We start from the raw sequence: 11,319 nt of genomic DNA, 5'->3' as shown, positions 1-11,319 counted from the left end.
TAACTTCACTTTTTCCTATATTTTGAAAAGAAACAAACCAAATTCTGTCCTTTGCCTCCAGTGTTTGGAAGATCAGCGATCCTTTCAATTAAGCCATCCTTTCTTTTTTTTTTTTAAAGCCATCCTTTCTTTGTAACTATAGGGAAGAAATCATTAGACAAGAAATCACTGAATAGTTCAAATAAAACCATTTTTATCAAATATCTCTGTAACATAAACTGTTGATTAGTTAAAAATGTGGTTGAGATAGTTTTGCTTGTAATTACTTTGAACTTTGGTGATCATTTTTACAGCAAAGGCAGGCTTATTCATTAGGTAGCTTCAGCTAGTTTTTCATGCTTTTCTTGCTTGGATAGTTTAGGGGTGGAGACAGATGACTACAAAAGAAATGAGTGTGACTCATGGGAAACAGAGGGCTACCTTTCCCACAGGCTGAGCTCTGGGAGGGGGAAAGTGTTCAGATCGTTGGCCAGGACCCATCCCTGGATTCAAGGACATACCCTTGGCCTCCTTGAAGGAACACCAGCTCTGCCTGTGGGTCACTCAGAGTTTCTGTCTTCCCCACCAAGGAGCTCTCCCTGAAGCCTCTGCAGGCCCCTCTCCCCTCTGCACTCCAGGCCCACCAACAGCAGTTCCTTCAAAACAATGGTTTTTCAGGATGATTAAAATTTTGATAGTGTGAAAAGGAATTTTCAGAGTGAACTGAGTCAAGGGTCGGTGGTGGTGACACCTCCCCCACCTTTCTGGGAAAGCAATAGGAGATGCTGTCCACATCTGAGGCCTCCACCTTCTTCAGCCCATCTAGAAACGTCCACTTGAAGAAACCTGTTTTCCGCCATTGGGTTGGGACAGGTATACGAAGAGGAGTTTTCCTTTTAGAGCTTTGCTGGAAAGCCCTTTGTGCACTCAGCCTCACCACATGCTATGCATGCTGCCCTTAAGAACACTTCATTTTCACCTGGCATCTTTACTTCTTCCTTTGCTGTGTTCTGAGATGTAGGTTTCATTTGTGGCCTAGGAAGGGGTGAAGTGAAGTCACTCAGTCATGTCCAACTCTTTGCAGCCCCATGGACTATAGCCTACTAGCCTCCTCTGTCCATGGGATTTTCCAGGCAAATGTACTGGAGTGGGTTGCCATTTCCTTCTCCAGGGGATCTTCCCAACCCAGGGGTCAAACCCAGGTCTCCCACATTGCAGGCAGATGCTTTACCATATGAGCCACCAGGGAAGCCTGAAGGGGGTGGAAAGGCCCAATTGCAGAGCGATTATTATTGCCATCTCTCCTTTGATGGATTGTATCCATTTCTATATTTTCACTTGCCTTCCTGCCTGGGCAGCAGAAATCCTAGAAACTTTGCTCCCAGCTGCAGTGACTCCCATGCATACCTATCCTACTTTTCAAATGCCAACTGGAGGCAGATTTTCAGAGAGGGGGAACAAGGGACAATCCAGAGTTACCAAGAGTCCAGGATACAATCAGGAGCCCGGGAACCTGAATCTGTCCTCTGCCTGGGCTGCTTTCTCTGCTGTTGGAGAGCTGGCCCTAAATCCCCAGCCTTCTCTTGGATTCTAGCTGTGCCTGTCTCCTTCACAGGCTGTGGAACATCTACTTCTGACCTGCTCTCAGGGGTCAAAGTAAAACTTGAAGCCAGCAACTCACCAAGGAGATGGTGGATCTGGGGGGTTGGCTGCAGCAGAAGCGTTTGCGTAAAGCCTCTTGGACCTGCAAGAGAGGTGAATGCTGTTATGCACGGCCTTCCAGTGCAAGTCAGGCATGGGGAGACGAGCAGACTCACCTTCTTGTCCATGAGGCAACCAAACAGTAAGATGAAGACACCCTGAAAAGAGAGAGATGGGGATCCGTTAGTCAAGGAGGAAGGAATCAACTGAAATCAACTCATTGCCTTTCTTCTTCCTTCAACCTCTGTCCTTTCGCCTAATTCCCATCCTGAGGCTTCCCATCTCAGTTCTGAGCATTAACATCACTTGATGCATAGGATCCATTTCAGATGCTTTTCTTACTATTACGAGGAAGATGAATTATCAAAAGATAGGGTACTGGCAATTCCCTGACTTCAATAGCAATTTCAGATATTTTACAGATAAGAGAACCAAAGCTCAAAGAAGTCTGTCCAAAGTTACCTAGCAGTCCGTGGAGGAACTGGGATACAGACTTAATTAAGCCTTTTAAAATTCCTGTGCCTGTGTTTTCCTGCTCCACCGTGATACCTCCTTGAGAAGGGACTGGCAGTGACCTAGGCTGTCTAACAGGGTAAAGAGCATGCCTGCCACCGTGTCACCCACCTGGGAGGCGTTGAGAACTGTGAAGAGGTAGTGAGGGACTATGGAGACTTCCTCTAGCAGAGTGGCCAGCCCCAGCCCCCAGGTGAGGCCGAAGATAGGTGTAAGAATGAGCAGAGCTTTGATCACCCCCAGGAGGGCTTGGCGCTTCTCCACCTGGGGTCCCTCTGACAGCGAGGGTCTCAGCAGCTTCAGCACAGCCATGGTGAGTACCAGCCCATTCACGCCCACGATGGCCAGCACTGGACCCACGAAGGTGTAGAGCGCTCCTCCCTTCTTGTCCAGCCAGCATGCCCCCTCACTCAGGTATTGCCCTCGGGGTAAGTAGAGGCCTAGGGTGATACCTGCTAAACCCATGGGGCACAGGTAGCCAAGGAGCACCATCAGGGCGAGTACTCGGAGCTTGGACAGCTTATGGAAGACAAAGAGAAGCTGGTGGGCCAACATCAGGGCCTGAGCCAACATCCAGAAGAAGGTGGCCAGGTAGAGGAAGTGACAGAGGAAGGCGGCAGCCAGGCAGAGTGGGCTGCGGGGACCCGCAGGGAGGAGCGGAGCTCCTAGGAAGCAGGCATTTGCGGCCAACAGGCAGAGGACCATGTTGAGCAGGGCCGAGTGGCGTAGGCAGGCGACCTTGTTCCGCACCACAAACCTCCACACCAGCCTATACACGCCCAGGCACAGGAGCAGTGCTAGAATGGAGGCTCCCAAGCCCATCTGACTCAGCAGCTCCAGGGTGGGGTTGTTTGGAACCGTGTGTCCAGACATGAGGATGGAGAAGGCAGTGAGGTGCCGGCAGATACACTGAGTGGTGGGGCTGGCACTGGCTGCCTGCACCTGGCACCCTGCATCAGACCAGCCTCCCTTGCCCTGGAAGAGATTGTGGTCCCAGAAGACACAGTGGGGACTGCCATCTGTGTCCCCAAAGTCCATGATGACCTCTCCCTGCTTGAAGACCTGGCCACCTGCCATGATGGAGATGGCGAGGACCAGACCAGGAGTGGCATAGAGGGAGTCCCCCAGCCCTTGCCCATAGTTTGAGGGCAGAAGGTGGTCCAGTTCCTGCAGCACCAGGCTAGTAATACTGACATTGGTTCCATTATGGTGCAGGGGCGCCAATGAGTGCCTGGGAATCCATGCCTGCAGCGGGGGCTGAGTAGGGAAGGAGACTCTGTAGTTAGCTGGAAATGTGGGCTCGAGGAGCTGGCTCTGCAGCTGCACGTTGGGCAAGACGAAGGAGAAAGGCTGGTCCTGTGGGCACAGGCTGTGTGCCAGGGTCTCCACCGCCAGCAGGAGACTGGAGCCCACCGAGGGCATCTGCCTCTGGGCTAGGGTCCACAGAGAGCTGGAGTTCATGCCAAGGACCTTGTCTGTGGTTTTCAGGACAGCCTGCAGCACCCAATAGAGAGATGAGGCCTGGCTGCCAGAGCCCACAGCATTGAGCTGGGGCGCTGGGAACCACAGACCCCAAACCCATCCTTCCAAGTCTAGCTCAGGACCCAAGGATGGGGAGAAAGAGGGAGAGGAAGACAGGCCTGTGAAGAGAGCCTTTCTAAACGGGAAGGGTGGGGGGTTGTTCAGCCAACTGCTGGGGTGCCTTCAATATGTGGCTCCTGAGGAACACCCCACCCCTCTGTATGACAACCCTCCTCCCCCTTCCATCCCTTGGGGCCTCTAATGTCCTAGGGGGGCCCCTCCAGATCTGTAAAGCTAGTAGTGGTGCCCAGTGGTAGAGGGTACACGCTCTGAAGTAGAGGACCACCTGCATGTCTGTAGCCACAAGTGATGTGTGTTCCAGACATGAAGGATGTGCCGGGTCATTGTCCCTGATTATTCCTTTGGCTGCAGCTTAGGGGTCACCACCTGGTGCCTATACTGAGAGCTGGTTTAGGTGAGTCCCACAAAGCCAAGTGCGTTTGAGTATCCTCGTGCAGGTACCTTGTGTGTGGGCCTGGGGGGATTCAGATCAAGTCCACATATATGTCTGCACACACATGAACGCCTCTGAACTCCTGTCTCCACACCCCTTCCTGTTTTCCCCAGCCTCCCATGTGTTCCCAGCATCAGGCCTTCATGCTCCATGGCCTTGGTGTAGGCAGGAGGAGAAAGGGACCAGGAGAGCAGACACTTGGACTCTAGAAAGGTCTGCCATCTGACAGCCCATGGTGATGTCAGAGGGACAGAAATGCCTGGGGGAAGAGCTTCCTGCCCATACTACCCAGCTGGCCCCTGCTGTGATTCAGAGATCTCACCTCCAGGGCGCTGCAGTTGAGCAGTGTTCCGGTGTCTGCCACCACCTTGGCCAGGACTGTCATGGTGGCCACCAGGGCCAGTAAGTCGGAGGGGGAGGTCACTGCCTCTACCTGCTCCTGCAGCTGAGCCAGGATCTGTGACACCTCTTCCTCAGGCCAGCCCTGGCCTGCCTGTAGCAGCTTGAGACAGATCAGACAGCAGGAGGGGAGTGGGTGAGCCGTCAAGAAGGAAGGGCCACCTCCTTCCCGGCCCAGCACCTCCTTTCTTTCTCCCCACATCCCATCCCAGGGGAGCAGGAAGCAGAGAGGGGAACAAGCCACATGGGAGGAATTCACACCAAGGTTTGTGGAGCAGATACCTGAGGGCATGAAGGTTTGGGATTACACCAACACTGGGTAGTAGGGTCTCAACACCTACTTCCTGGCTCTGCTAGGGCTCCAGTTCAGAGAAGCTGAATAACTTTCCTGCTGGGCCTCGGGGGGAAAGGACTCTAAAGCTGGGTCCTGAGTGAGGAAGGGATAGATCATGGAGGATGGGGCATGTGGGCAGCAGGGTCAGAAGCTTTACCTGGGCTCTGAGGAGCAGAGCCAGGAGCCCCGCATCTGTGCAGTTGCTGTGGATGGGTCCCCAGACCCCATCAGGCCCACAGGGCCTCTTTACCATGCCCGTCCTGTCCCCAGAACATGAGGCCTGTGCCACATGGCCAGCCTTGGTGACGTTCCAGGCAACAGTTGAAGAGTCCTCAGGACAGGTGGTGTCTCCATCTAAAAATGACATCAGGGAGGGCTTAGCAGCGCATTCAAGCCCGAGCTTTTCCTTGCGCAGAAACCCCTGCAGGCTTTGGAGTCTGGTTGTGTTGCCCAGCTCAGGGAGACACCCAGGAGGAGCTCCCAGGGTGGCAGTGAGAGGACGGCCGGCCGGATCCCAGGTCCCACATACCCTGGATGATGGTGACAGAGACGGTGACCCTGAGAGGGCTCAGACCCGGGCTCTGCAGCTCACAAATATATGTGGTGTTGGCTGTAGGGCAGTGCTGAACAGCCAGCATGAAGCACTGGGAGTCCGGCTTGTTGAATACAGAGGCTGAGGGGGACACGAGAAGGGAATGGTCTCCGGACCAGGGACATGCCTAGACCCCTCGGGGTCTTTCTAGCAATTTCAGAAGCAGAAGAAACAGTGGAGAAAAGCTGAGTGGTATGTGGGCAGCAGACTACTGCAGGCTGAGCTGAGATGTGGGGCCGGGAGACCCTGGTGGTGTGTCGGGGGTGTCTTACAAGCTCCAGGCCCTGAAGCCGCAGTGGACTTATTTGTAAAATGGGACCATCATCAGAGGAAGCTTGCACAGTAGCATTGGGTGGGTTCCAGGAGATTGTGTGGATGACAGCATGATGTGAAAGTTGTCTACACACATGTGGTTATTGTTGAATAGAACTGGGGTCAAAACAGTATTGGACTTGGACCTGGAACTCCCAGGTTGAACTGCAGCCTGCTTCCTGGGAGCTGGAGCCCCAGCTGCCTGGAGGGGACTAGCTGCCCTTTCCCCCTGGACCCTTGAGACAGTGAGCCCCTTTCCATACCTTGGCCGCCCTCTCTGGGGCTCCAGGAAGCCGTGTAGCCCAGATGTGCACTGGGGATGCAGCAGCTTAGCTGGAAGCCAGGGGAGGTGGCATAGGAGACGGAGAGCTGGTCTGGGAGCCCAGTCACATCTGTTGCCTGCAGAGGCACCCTCACCACCTGGTGCAGCTCCCACCTGAATCCCTGGGCCTCGAAGCGGCATATGTACTCACCTGCAGACACACGCCTGCTGCACCTCCCAGCTGCTCAGCCCCCACCTGTACTGCAGGGTCCCTCCTGCCTCCCCAGCCACTCCCTAGGTCTGCCCTCTCCATCCAGTCTGAGCTAAACCCCAGCAGGAAAGATCCCTGTGCCCTCAAGGACTGCTAGGAGGAAGAGGAGATCCTGACGCTTTGTCACGAGCCTGTTGCCGTGCATCCTAAGATGAACCTCCCTGTCTCCAGGAGATGCTCTTCCCGCACCACCCACTGCCATCTTGGCATCATGAAGAAAAGCCCGCATCTGTCCTCAGTTGAAATTGAGACCACGCTTTTGGCATTTTCTCATCAAAATTCTTCACATCCATGGGCCTCTTAGCCTTCATTTCCCCAGAATGAATAAATGGACAGAAGGAAAACGAAGAGGAGGAAAGATAAGAAGGAAGGAGAAGAGAGGGAGGAGGAGGAGGAGATGGAGGGGAGCAGAGGAAGAGGAGGGAAGTAAGAAGGGGAGGAGCGAGAAGGCAGGAGAGGAGGAGGGAGTGACAGGTGGGCTACCTGCCCATCTATGGGAGATGTTGATGATGCTGAGGACAGTCCGGCCCCGGCTGGAGGTCAAGGACACACAGGTCCCTGCCTGCAGGAGGACGGGGCTGGGGCTTCCTGTGGGCCATGGGAACCAGTTCAGGTTGGTGGTCTCCTGGTTCATGAGGAGGGTCAGGTTCAGCATGTTGCCAGGCATTTGCAGCCAGGAGTCAAGGCTCAGGGTCGCGGGGACTGCAGGAGGCAGGAGACAGGACCCCCAGAACAGAAACTTGTGGCCCTGGAGCCTTGCCCTCCTCCCCCATTTTCCGAAGCCCATCTCTCCTCACTCCTTCCCCACCCAACACTAATTGTCCTGTTTTGTCCCTGGAGGAGTGTGTCTGCTGCAGTCCAGCCCGGAAGACCCTATCTGTCAGTAGGAACCACACAGGGAAGCTTTTTGATCTAAGACTTCCCCTTCCACCAGAAAGGAAACTTTCCTTGTCCACCTGTCTCCAGAGCCCTGTTGTTGGTTAGTCTCACTATTCCTGTCCCAAGCGCGGGGCCTGTGATCTGCTGTGATACCTGGCATTTTCTCTCACCCAGAGGAGCCGCTGGGCTTGGACCAGCTGGCAGAGATACAGCCATCAGAGAGGAAAAAACAGAGAGGGTTTTGTTCACTCGGGGCTATTGGTTTCCAAGTTCCCAGCCCTCCTTACCAGGTGGCAGCAGCTGGCAGTACCCTGCTTCAGTAGGGCTCAGGACAAGACAGCTGCACGGCCGGTGCTTGATGGGGGTTTGACAGGGCTGGCGATGGCTGCAGACGCTGGCGTTCCACTGGTACCCAGAGAGGCAAGCACAGTGGCTGCGCCCGTCGTGGGTGACATTGCACTCCGTTACAGAAGGAAGGGAAATGAGAAGTGAGCAGGGTGTCCAGGAAAGCCCGATGCCTACTGTCTGCGAGGCCCTAGGGCTAGCTTTCTGAAACAATCCCAAACTCACTGCCTTCCCAGCCAGGGTTCAAAGCAGCAGAGCATGCTGGGCAAAGGCATGCGAGGTGGGAGCAGAGAAGCCCTGGCTCAGCATCATCTGCCCCTTGGGCCTCTGCCAAAGTTTAGAAGATGGGGACATGGAGCAGGAAGGGAAGGTCTGTCCGATGGGAGGTAGGGAAGAATCATCCCAAGACCATCCAAGAAATAGGGAGGGGCTCCCCGCAGTATCTCAGACCAGGACACTGTGGGAGGGCTGGGCAGCTCTCGCACCCTGAGCTCCCCCTCCCACCTGAGCAGCTAAGAGCCATTGAAAGGCCGGGGGTCAGGAGAGGTTCTTCCCCACCTGTTGTGAGGTTGAGGCCAGTGAGAGTCACTGGGGCCGAGGAAGCCGAGGCAGCCGGGACAGTCAGGGGCTGGGAGAGTGCCTCCGGCCAGGGCTCATCGGAGAAGTCCAGCTGTATGTAGATGGAGACCAGGACCAGTTCTGCAGGAGAGGGGAGAGCTGGAGGGAAAGGAGCAGCTGCTGTGGACCCGACACTAGCTGTCCCCTCCAGGAACCTGAAGACGTCCCACCCTCCTCCTCCCACAGCCCATGCAGACAGGTCCACACAGACAGGACCCAGGAAGGTGGTCTCCACTCACCCATCACACATGCCGCTTCATGTTGCCCTCCCAACAACCCCCTTACACAGGTGAGACTATCCGGGAGGAAAAGGTTTTGTCAAGACCTCACAGCTAGAGAGCTGCCTTGATGCCTGTGACCAGTGCCAGACCCGGTCTCTCTCTGACCCGCACTGCCCTCCCCCTCAGCGGTGCCTCTTTCAGACCTTTCTTTCTGCCTCGTTCCCTGCTCCCCACCCTCCCATTTGTCCACTCACCACCTGTTCCACTTTCGGGGTCCAGCTGTGGCCCCGATACCCCTCGAGCCTGCTTCTGTCCCTGGAACAGAGCACAGGGAGACTCTGGGGAGAGCTGAACCCTGCCTTTCTCCAGGGACACCTTCTTCTCTAAGCCGCTGCGGGGGCAGCCTGGCTGTGACGTGGTCTCTCTTGGAAGCTCCTCTTATTGACTGGAATCAAGAGGGCAGAGCAGGAGGGGAAAGCCAGCTTCTGGTAGGAGGTGCCTGACTGCAGCCCCAGGGATCCCTCCCAGGCCGGCAAGGCCCACCCGAACCCAGGAACCAGGCACACCCTTGAGAGTCAACAAGCTTTGCTTAATTCCTTCGCGAATGCACCCATCCCTGGGTCTGTGAGTGTGTGAGTGTGCGCTAAGTCCCTCCACGATTTTTTGCGACCCCATGGACTGTATCTCTACAGGCTCCTCTGTCCATGGGGATTCTCCAGGCAAGAATACTGGAGTGGGTTGCTGTGCCTTCCTCCAGAGGATCTTCCTAACTCAGGGATTGAACCCATGTCTCTTATGTCTCCTGCTTTGGCAAGAGAGTTCTTTACCACTAGTGCCACCTGGGAAGCCCATCCCTGGGCCTCTAGGCTGATTGAAATGACTGGGTCTGGAGCTCCAGTGAGGAGGGCTGGGTGGAGCTGCCTGGCACCCAGAAAGAAAATGAAAGTCGCTCAGTCGTGTCTGACTTTGCAGCCCCAAGGACTATACAGTCCATGGAATTCTTCAGGCCAGAAAGTGGGTAGCCTTTCCCTTCTCCAGGGGATCTTTCCAATCCAGGGATTGAACCCAGGTCTCCCACATTGCAGGCAGATTCTTTATCAGCTGAGCCACCAGGGAAGCCCAAGAATATTGGAGTGGAGTGGGTAGCCTATTCCTTCTCCAGAGGATCTTCCGTACCCAGGAATCGAACCAGGGTCTCCTGCATTGCAGGCGGATTCTTTACCAACTGAGCTATCAGGGAAGCTTGGGGATTATTCCCTCCATAGCAATTGCCATGAGGGTGAGCAGAAACAATACCTAGGTCTCTGGTGTGTGTAAATATTTCCTCACCCACACCTCCCTCTCTCAAAATTGCATGTGTGTGAGGAGGTCAGTCTAAAAACAGATATGCATTAGATGAGTATGTGGCTAGAGATAGATAGATATCCACCTGGGAGAACACACAAATCATAAAGTGCCAAACTAGACACTGCTGACTTTCCTCAGATTCTCTCCTCCTCTATGCCAATGGTTCCCAAATTTGGCAAGTTTTTATTTTCATTTTTAAGGGACAAGCTTGACTGGAAGAGCCTTTACCTAAAGTGCAGCAGGCATCACTGGTGTTCACAGGAATTCAAATAAAGAAACAAAAGCTATCCTCACACTCTGAAAAATTAGGCTGAACTCTCATAAAAAACCATCCTCTTTAAAAAAATATGTTACCAGGGCTTCCCTGGTGGTCCAGTAGTTAAGACTCTGTGCTCCCAGTTCTGGGAACCTGGGTTCTATCCTTGGTCAGGGAACTGGATCCCACATGCCGCAACTAAGACCTGGCTCAGGCAAATAAATACATATTTTAAAAAAAAGCATGACTTCCTCACCCTGAAGCCCTCTCCCATCCACCCATCCATTCATCCTACACCGTGCTGCCTCTCACACCCAGAGGCCCCTACTGTCATCTCTGCAGACCTTCTCATGGTCCTCACCCAGGCTTACTCACAGGCTGGAATGCTCGGACAGCTGGTGGCTCCACCAGAGGGAGAGTCATGGCCAGGAGCAGCACAGGGGCAGCTGAGCAGACCATGGCTCACTGAAGCTGCCCTCAAGAGCCCACCTGCTGCCGCATGATGCAAATGTCCTCAGAGGAGAGCTGGCAGGGCTGTGCACAGATGGAATGGGAGAGAAGAGAGGAAGGGAGCCAGGCTGAGTTTACAGAGGAAGTGTTACAGCCCATGCTACAGTCAAATGGGCAGCCAGGTCACTGTGGGGCCCCCTGGAGCTCATAGGCTCCAGTGAGAGTGGTCTGCCCAGGTTCCCTGCTGGAGTCTGGGCCCAGGACTCAGTGAGCAGGAGAGGAGCTGGGGGCTCTAGGTCACAACACCAGCCATGTGTCCATTAGCCAGGTTCCATCACATCTCCAAGGGTCTGGAAAATATGGATTTTTCTGAAGCTCCCAGGAAGCTGGGTCATTGATCAAAAAGGCAAGATTAGAAAAGACAAACATCAGAGCTGATGGCTAGGCTGAAATAATTTCTAGATAGACTGGACTCTTAAATGTAACAAAGAATCTGGGAAAAAACCTGGAGAAATTATCAAGGAGTTTCATAAAATAATTTCATAGTGAGGAAGGCTTTTCTAAGTATGACACAAAACCCAGAAGCCAGAGAGGAAATAATGAATTAGAAAGTATACAAAGTTTTAAATTTAGGGTGAAAAGACTGTTGGGATAAAAAGGCAAAAGACAACATATTTATAAGACTATGATTGTAAGGCTAATCTTTTAAAAATGTTATCTATTTACTTATTTATTTTCGGCTGTACTAGGTCTTCACTGTTGCGAGCAGGCTTTCGAGTAGCTGCAGCAAGTAGGGACTACTCTT

At 53.8% G+C, this 11,319-nt stretch overlaps 1 protein-coding gene across 1 annotated transcript; it reads right to left on the bottom strand.

The window, feature by feature from the left end:
- Positions 1-740: 740 nt before the first annotated feature.
- Positions 741-10,593, bottom strand: ADGRF3 (adhesion G protein-coupled receptor F3). Its single transcript, XM_044926151.2, has 13 exons — positions 10,440-10,593; positions 8,716-8,776; positions 8,181-8,321; positions 7,565-7,738; positions 6,882-7,100; positions 6,129-6,338; positions 5,491-5,634; positions 5,119-5,315; positions 4,551-4,730; positions 2,305-3,687; positions 1,797-1,838; positions 1,661-1,723; positions 741-1,014 (listed from the first exon to the last, which is right to left on the bottom strand). The coding sequence occupies exons 1-13, from the start codon at positions 10,521-10,523 to the stop codon at positions 955-957; spliced, it is 2,958 nt and encodes a 985-aa protein (XP_044782086.2). The 5' UTR covers positions 10,524-10,593; the 3' UTR covers positions 741-954.
- Between the last annotated feature and the right edge of the window lie 726 nt (positions 10,594-11,319).

The sequence above is a fragment of the Bubalus bubalis genome, chromosome 12, assembly GCF_019923935.1.
Source record: "Bubalus bubalis isolate 160015118507 breed Murrah chromosome 12, NDDB_SH_1, whole genome shotgun sequence".
In the NCBI taxonomy this organism is placed as follows: Eukaryota; Metazoa; Chordata; class Mammalia; order Artiodactyla; family Bovidae; genus Bubalus; species Bubalus bubalis.
This window is presented reverse-complemented; position numbering and strand designations above follow the sequence as displayed.